The sequence below is a fragment of the Manihot esculenta genome, chromosome 14, assembly GCF_001659605.2.
Source record: "Manihot esculenta cultivar AM560-2 chromosome 14, M.esculenta_v8, whole genome shotgun sequence".
NCBI classification, from domain to species: Eukaryota; Viridiplantae; Streptophyta; class Magnoliopsida; order Malpighiales; family Euphorbiaceae; genus Manihot; species Manihot esculenta.
The window spans coordinates 1,371,634-1,380,273 of NC_035174.2; the positions used below are offsets into that span (position 1 = coordinate 1,371,634).

General features: G+C 37.0%; 1 protein-coding gene across 3 annotated transcripts; it reads right to left on the reverse strand.

Moving 5' to 3' along the window:
* Positions 1 to 307: 307 nt before the first annotated feature.
* LOC110599807 (outer envelope protein 80, chloroplastic) lies at positions 308 to 8,401 on the reverse strand. 3 transcript variants are annotated; one of them, XM_021736383.2, is made up of 16 exons: positions 7,508 to 8,398; positions 6,866 to 6,959; positions 6,461 to 6,543; positions 6,242 to 6,339; positions 6,057 to 6,126; positions 5,877 to 5,970; positions 4,842 to 4,923; positions 4,686 to 4,721; positions 3,617 to 3,770; positions 3,391 to 3,531; positions 3,191 to 3,261; positions 2,991 to 3,069; positions 2,755 to 2,870; positions 1,790 to 1,937; positions 1,516 to 1,585; positions 308 to 937 (listed from the first exon to the last, which is right to left on the reverse strand). In XM_021736383.2, exons 1-16 carry the CDS (start codon positions 8,198 to 8,200, stop codon positions 783 to 785), a joined length of 2,184 nt encoding a protein of 727 aa, XP_021592075.1. In that variant the 5' UTR covers positions 8,201 to 8,398; the 3' UTR covers positions 308 to 782. The 3 variants fall into 3 exon arrangements, with proteins under 3 accessions (XP_021592075.1, XP_043806389.1, XP_021592076.1); XM_043950454.1 differs by lacking the exon at positions 308 to 937 and adding an exon at positions 958 to 1,416 and having other exon boundaries at positions 7,508 to 8,400; XM_021736384.2 differs by lacking the exons at positions 308 to 937; positions 1,516 to 1,585; positions 1,790 to 1,937 and adding an exon at positions 1,954 to 2,658 and having other exon boundaries at positions 7,508 to 8,401.
* Between the last annotated feature and the right edge of the window lie 239 nt (positions 8,402 to 8,640).

Here is an 8,640-nt window from a genome sequence, read left to right on the forward strand (position 1 = left end):
TTTCACATAATGATAGTTCCATTCTTTTTATTTTCATTTACAACTACTGATGTTTATAAAATTTTTAAAAGATATAAAAAAATAATTCTTTTTTAAATTCATTGACAGTTTTTCTAAATATTCTAATATATAAAGAATTTTTTTTTTTCCACAATACAAATATAGCCTTAACAAGCTTAAGTTTTCAGCTCAAACAATACTACAGAAGTACGAAAATTATTGTTTTTAGAATTTTTTTTTCCTCCATACAAAAATAGCATTAACTTGCACAAGGTTTTTTAGCTCAAAGAATACAAGGACATGATACTTCCAATAAAAAACTACATTTATTTTCAAGGATGAATGCTGTCGACAATGATTCAAGCTACCATTACAAGGTCTGCAAGGATAAGCAAAAGCAATTGCCTCTAAAGAACCCTAGATGAATGCTGAATGGCATTTGCAAGACTTCACTTTGAAAACATCAAATCCATTGCATTGCCCTAGAGATTTGACGCCATCTCTCCCCTCCTTCAAGGTCTGCTTAGCATTACTCTTACAGCTATTATTGAAAATAAAAATTCCAAACTGTTTACCCGATATCATCTTTGATTATGCTTTTTCATAATAGCGCTTTAGCCCTAAACAAGCTCTTAATTACGTCCAGAATCCAGATAATACACAAGTCAAATTGATATTGAGACAATAAATGCACCTTCATAAATTCAAAACCTATCAGGCCTTTAGGGTCTGTACCAAAGGGGGAAAACACCCAAGTAAAAATATGGTGATGCAATATGGCATTAATTTCGGTGACCAACTCCAAAGTGAAACCTCTTGGCATGCCTATCATTAAATGCATATTCGAGACGCAAAGGGCCTAAAGGGGAGTCCACTCTGATGCCAAAGCCATATCCATATCCACTTCCAGGCTTCAGCCTCGCCCCAGCAGGATCACCTGATAAAGAATAAAAATACCCATAGGATAAGAAGAAAGTTTTAATGTGCACTTCACTAATAACTATAGCATTAAGTGAAAATAACCAGTAATAATCATTGTCGAAAAAAGAAATCAATACACAGTTCGAAGAATCAAATTAAGCTGATTCAGATACTGAAACTCTCATTTAAGTATGCCCTGCATATTACTCTTAAAAGAGTTAAACGTCAGATGCCCCATAGTGACTTAGCTTCCTACTTCATAGATGAGCATAAATGAATGCATTCTCCCTTGACCATTAAACTTCCATAATAAGCCGCTGAGGCCAGGTGCCATGGACCCTGATGCTTAGGAAACGAAGCTTGACATGCTAAACCCCGTTAGTCATTTTGGTCAAAGTTAAACCCCATCCTACATATACTGTTGCGTCAATAGAAGAGGTATTATGCAGGACATTCAACTCCTGGAAGATGCACATTTCCAGTCCTTATCCCTTCCTGACCATGAATATTACAGAACCAGAGTCCATCTTTCCACCCTTCTAATATAACATTATTTACTTCTAAACAGCAGATAGAAAATCGCGAAAGACTTACCAGGCACAGTGGGCCCAGATCCCAGATCAGTTCCATAGTCAGCAAAGAGAACTCCTTCCACTGGCCCCAACTACAAAACAGAAAAGCAAAAGGATCATTGAATAAACCTTTTTAAATATATTTAGCTTACGGGAGCAATCGAGGAAAGCTTGCACCTCATCAAGCAAAGCACATGTAGGGAAAGAAATATAATTGATTGTATATCCACAAGTAAATGATACCAGGTTTACCAAAGGAAAAAAAAAAAAAAAGAAAAGAAGACAGCAGCACTTACCACAGGGAAAGAAATTTCACCAGAGCCAACAGAGTAAGATCGACCAGAACCGACAGCGCCTTCTTCATATCCTCTCACACTGTTTGTTCCACCTATGGCAAATGCTTCATGAGGGGAGAAATTACCCACCACATGGCCACCAGACAAACTAGAAATGAATACACAAGCAAGTCAGCAAGCTGAATCAGATTATATTCACTAAAAATTCCCATAAAATGAAATTCAATCAGGCAGACTAGAAGAAAATGTTTTTTTTTTATGACGCAAGCATACGCTTCAGGACAACGATTGATTCTCAGGAACATAGGATAAAATTGCAATATTTTTAGAACCATGGAAAATATTGGGCAATTTTGAATACTAAGCTGCTTATCAGGAGCTTAATGAACATGATAGTTGGCTCCTGAGAGTTAAGAAAGTCAGCAGATTGGATGCCACTTCTCAGGTAACCTCCTCAAAGAAACCTCCTTATCTTAAATATCAAGGACTTCTCTAGGAAAATAGTTACTGAAGAAACCACATCATCTTATTTTGGAAGGAAATGATCAATTTTCTTCCTTTAGTCCTTTGTGTATGCAGCACAGTGAATTGACATGCATAAATTGTGGAATGATGCATCACCAGATTCGATGCCTATGATTTGTTAGTAAGCCATTCCTATAGCTAATGTAGGTTATTCTAAAAGCTTATATGCTTATTTTCAAATTTATCTCCTGCCGAACTTATTTTCTTGAAGAAAAAACCCTTTATATGGACCCTGTTGGTTTATCAAGTATTCCATTCTAGCCAAATAGCCCTGGCTGCCAGCTGATATGGAGCTGAAATTGAATAAATTTGCATCTCGATTTTGTCAAACGCTTCTGATGCATCTGTTTTTGCCATCCACTCATGTATCAGTTTTGGTTTCAGACTAATAATGTTACATCATTTTCCAATTAAGAAAAGATTACAGATAGACATGATACCTTACAAGAAAGAGAGCAGGACCGATTTCTATGCCTTTTCTAGCACGTGCATTTACTCTGTTAAAGAATAGCCATTCAGGCCAAAGAGGAAGTCCTTGTTCTACATTCAATACAAACTGCAAGGATAAAAATTATGGCCCATGGATGCATCAGAAACTAATACTGACGAAGTCACTCCCTCTCTCTAAACTATCTCCAGATAAAGGGGTCAGAACCCTAAACTATAGATGACTAACCATTGAAGAACCATGGTCGCCAGAACCAGTATATACACTTTCAAATTTAGCTAGTAGCATATCATCATGAGTCTTGCCACTGCACCAACAAAACAGGTAAACAAAGAACACCAAATTAGAAATATATTAAACCATCACAAAATCAAACCATGGATACAAAATTCCTAGATTCATGATATCAAACTATCAGAGATGCATACCTCGCAGTAAGAGGGCTGCTATAGTGGTCCTTAATGATTGGATTTCCTTTTTCATCACGAGCACCAGCATGCTGTGATATTGGAATAAAAGGAAGTAAACAATGCAGATTAAACTGGAAGAGAGAGAGAGAAGCAGCCAAGCAACAGATTGATCTCAATATCATTATTACAAGCCAAGTTCAATGATGTTAGTGAAGTACCTGAAAAATAAGTCCAGCAGTTCCACTCCACTTTGGCCTTAGTGGTCGACTGAATTCTACACCAGCAATAACACGGCCAATGGTAAGACTGGTATTACCAGGTTGGTTACCATGGACGAGATTCCCTGGTGTTCTTGAATTCTAATAAGGAATGCACCATAAATTCCCATCACCAGACTACTATAACTGACACAAGAATGCAGAAAAAAAAAGTGCATATATATACCTGGACCATAATTGTTCTAGATGTTCTCTTGTCATCACCTTGAATCCATGGGTCTGTGTAGTTTATGCGAAATATTGAGTCAATTTGGCCTCTCTCCAAGGAAATATTGAGTTTCTGATTTCTTCCAAAAACATTTCTATGAGAATAGGTGAAGCTGCAACAGACAAAGAGTAACTATGAGGTGAAACAGCTGCTCATAAGTTGCCATGTGATTGTAGTTTAACAATAGATGTCATTACCAGAAGTATGAAAGATAAAGTTTATATTGCATGAATAAAAAAGAAGTGTTTTTTTCATCGCCCATTTTTTTAACACTTCTCACACATCAAAGGATATCAATATTGTAAACTAATAAAAAAAATTAAAGAAAGATGACAATTGTTATGTGTCAAGAAGCACTGCTTGGGGCTCTGGCAAAGAACTTGCAACCACAAGGGAACAAATTAGTGAATCGTGGTATATTACACACATAAAGATTCTTGAAAGCAGCACCTTAACATAAATATTGAAAGGTGTTTTCTCCAGATCCCCATTTGGCAATGCCATGGGAAATGAAACATGTGAGCTTTCTCACTGAATGCCTTCATAAAATCTTAGCTTTTTCCAAGAGTATAAATAGGATCAAAGGGGAGGCTTCTTAATTTAAATGATATTACCATCAAGTATAAAGAGTTTCTGAATAATAACGTACCCAATAATTACTATTTACTTCTGCCTTCGAAGAATCGAACCATTAGCATATACATTGACCAAGCCAAATGTGATTAAAAGAATAATAGATTGATAAGAGCTAGTTTTCCAATATTAGAACATGATTAGATGCAAAGCAAGTAAGGATCAGAATCAGAATGCATTCTGATAGGCTTAAACCTAGCAAGTCATGGTTGAAAAAGCACATAGAGATAACCGGATCAAAATAAATTGTCCAACACATCATTTTCCTTTTCAACTGTCAAGAGATCCCCCAAGAGGAGCAACAAATAAATGTCCAAACCTAACAAGTCATGACGGATAATTTACATAAAGCAAAACAAGAAAATAGAAGCAATCAGGTATTCTGTGACATTACCTTCCAATAAGTCCTGATAAAGGGCCACTAGTAATCCTAAAAAATTGCAATATAATCAGTATACGGTGTTTCTAATATACCACAAATATAAATTTAATACACACGATAACACCAAGTAGCATTGGCACCAGCACCATATGCATTAGTATCACCTACCCACTGGATATACCTCCACCAGCAGAGAAACCTCCACTTGGGCGTTCAACAACATTCATCACCAAATCAACTTTACCAGTGTCTATACAAAGAAAAAGTAGGCAATTGTGTTAATTTTCAAATGAAAAGGTTAAAAAATAACAATAAAAAAGCACATGTGCAGAAGAAAAGCACTTCCACTCAAATACGCGAACGTTATATTGACAGCACATATAACCAGAAGAAACACATAAGCAACAATAAATCTCTAATCAAATTCAACCAGCAAATTGAAATTCAGAGGAGATTTGTCCATTTGACATTTGATTCATCAAGTGATATCAATAAATACATATGTCAAACTGATTTAAGACTGTTGACATGATGTCAGGAAAAAAAAATTAGAGGCTGTTGCCCTTCAAGCGCAGAAAGTTTATAACTCACTTTCGAAGGAAAATAGAGCTAACTATCTATCTAGCAGTCAGTCCAGTCCCCATCTAAGGCAGGGCTAGTTTTAAATCCAGTGACAATTGTTCGCAGTAGTTAACTATACCTAGTGAATTGAGAGCAAAGACTCCACATAACCAAGTGTTGCCCATCTATTCATAAGTGAAAAGTCCTTCTAGATCAAACAAAACTTGAAGTGGAGACTTTGTTTAGTTTCTAGAATAGCTAGAGTAGCAGGAAAAGAAGATGTTACTAGTTAAGGCATAATCATAACTCTAATCCTCCTTCATTTCCTCCTCCTTCACTATACGTCCTCAGGATCAGGCAGACTAAACTCCCTTTTTTTGTTTGAGATTTCAACCAATTAGAATCAACAACCATATTTTTTACTTTTATTTTCTGAAATGTTCTCTGTGTGGATCTCTCAAAAAGGCTTTCTGGGCATGCAAAGTTTGAAATCAGGCATATATGTAGTTGAAAACAATGAAAGAAAATAAAGGGTCTACCAGTACATTTCAGGACTTCAATACCAAATTATGTCACAGAATGTGATGTTGCACATGAATAGTTATCATGATATACTTCAAAATGAACAAGAACGTGTTTCACCTCCAGCAGGTTGGGGAATGATGCTAACATCTTCCATGATTCCCATGGTTAACACAGTATCTACATCTCTTTTTCCTTGAAGCATGCTGTAGACCTACGAAGGGGTTATTGCAGATGTAACCATCATCATACTTTCTCAAAGTAATGCTGTGAAGAACAACTAGCGGGGACCAGAATTACCTGTCCCTTCTTAGTTGTAAGTTGTCTAAGTATTGTTTCAGGTTTTGTCTTCCCTTTAGTTGGTTCACCACTGGAGAAAGCAACAAAGAACATATCAATCATGAATCCTAGGGCTTTGTCAGTATGTGCAAGAGCACATACCAGCAGACAAATGCAAAGTTAATGCAACTTGATGGAACACTTACGTTTTCCTGTCAAGGAAACGTATGGAAATGTTGTTCACCTCAGCTTCTGCAACTTGTAACCTTATAATACCCCCAGAAAGGATCTCAACTCCTGAAACCTAAAATAACAATAAAGAGAATGCCTAATTATATAGAAGCTGTAATCATAAACCAGATAACCTTGGGGTCTAATTACAAGAAGCGTTAAAATACAAATGTCAAGATAGATGAAGCACTAACCAATCCGAAGAGACCACGCTCCATGTACCAGCCATTGATGGAAGTTATAACATCATCCAAATGCCTGATATTTACCACTTTTCCTGCACAGCTTGACATCAAAATCAAAACTAATGAATCCTATTAAAAGATCTAAAATGCAGCATCATAAGTTACAAGGATATACCCACATGTAAGAATCATAACATATTACAAGAGAGGATGTGTATAATGTAGCAATCAAGAAAAATAGATGGAGTAGATACTGGCATCCATAATATTAGGAGATGAGAAAGAGGGTAGGAGGAGGAAGAAGGAAAAGTCAAAGGAAAGGCACACCTATGTGCATGCCAGACACACTGCTAGAAACCTAGCACAAAGGTTTTTCTTATAAAAATAAAAATTTAAAGACAAAAGAAAACCTACCATATCCATCTCGAAAAGCATCCTCCAGAAACTTCGCTGGAAGAACACTGGCTCCTTCACATACCAACCCATGGAACTCCTGGTTTGGTTCTACCTTATGCCACAAGAAAGCAATATTAGTCATTAATTCAAGTCACAACAAGAAACGTGTTTCTGTACATAAATTTGCATTCTAACCGAAAAGTAAAGATAGGTTTACTAATGATTTGCAGTTAAACCGACCCTCAGTTGGAGAAAGGTTCAAGAATCGTTTTTATGAAATGAGAGAAAATGAGAGAGTGAAACTGCATATCAATATTGTTCCCTTTTGTTGCACCACATATTCGCGTTGTTAAATCCCACACTACAATGAGCAGCTTATTTTCAAGTTCTTAGACTCCTCTGAACAATAATACTATAGTACAAACGTTTTATACCTAAACGAAAGGGGATACCAATTATGTTTAAGAAAGACATAAATATATGCTCGGCACCAAAGTCATCGTCTCCCTACCTCATTCACTTTCAAAATCATCACATCAACATTTAAAACCATTTTGCCGCATTATTTTTTTTTCTTTTCATCCGTTAACACTTAGCACCAACTCTAAAATGCTAGTCATTTGACGGTGTAAAAGTTAAGTTGATATGGAATTTGCCTACCTGAAACACCAATCTTATACCATCGCGGGTATCTACTGCGACAGGCATACACGAGCAAAAATATCCACTATCAATTATCCTGTGTACATCCTCCTGAACCTCGCGAACCGTGAGAGCCGAATTGGCCCGGCACGCTTTCAATGCAGCCACAGCCTCCGCTTCCAGGTCCTTCCTCTCGAGCTCCTCGCCGTCCTTGTTCCTCACCAATACTTCGCTTATCAAAACTCTCTCCTCGTCGTGTCGACTGGCTGAGTGCGCACCTCCACCGCCACTCCCTTTCTGCTGAGTCACCAAGGCTTCTGAGCCCGGAGCCGCCGGTTCGGCAGGTTGACTCAAAGACAATGACGCCGAGCAGAGGATCGGCGACTTTATATGCGACTCGGAATGAGCTGAATCTGTTGATCGGGTAAGTGTCAATGAAGCTAAACATGTAAGAGGTGAGTTGGCAAACAAGTTAGACCTCCGAATTCTGATACCCGGAGTGCGAGGTACATGTAATCTAGAACGAGTTATGAGCGAGTCGATGAAATTAGTAAAAGAGATTACAGTATTGGCCAATTGAGAGTTGAGGATATGAGAAAAGAACGGGAGAGGAGGTGGTGGATGTGATGGTTGTTTTTTCAGCTGTTGTGAAGGAAGAGAAGGAATTTTGAGCAAAGATGATGTGAAGCGAACACTCTCGTTTTGGGGCATTGTGAATAAAGATTGGCAGAGAGGGACGCTTAACTACCGAACGAGGAACTGAAGAAGATCAATCCTGTGGGTTTTGATTTTTGAAGTAGGAGATAAACCCTAGGAACTTCGGCCCCCCAACTAGCTAGCCTGCGAGTAACTGATTCACTTTCTCCAAAGACATCAAAACGACACTCGTAAGCCCGTTTGGGTTAAGTTCGGCAGAAGAATTAAATATTAAAAAAGAAAAAATCTCATTGAAGAAGTTGATTTTTTTTTTTTTTTTTTTGTCGAAGAAGAAGTTGATAAATTATATGAAAATTGAATTAGTTATTTGATACTTTACAGTTTAGTCCTTAACTGTTTCCATTAATTATAATGAGATTTTATATTTTTAAAAATTTATATAATTTTTAACTTCATCGATAATTCAATTGTCCAGTTATTTTCAAAATAAATTC

Bases quoted from the DNA above. Each gene is read 5' to 3' on its own strand.
- LOC110599807 (XM_021736383.2), bottom strand. From the start codon at position 8,200: ATGCCCCAAAACGAGAGTGTTCGCTTCACATCATCTTTGCTCAAAATT. The intron at 3,771-4,685 runs GTAATGTCACAG...TGTCTGTTGCAG, and splicing joins TTATCAGGACTTATTGGAAG to CTTCACCTATTCTCATAGAA. The intron at 3,070-3,190 runs GTATGCATCTCT...TTGTTGGTGCAG, and splicing joins AGCAGCCCTCTTACTGCGAG to TGGCAAGACTCATGATGATA.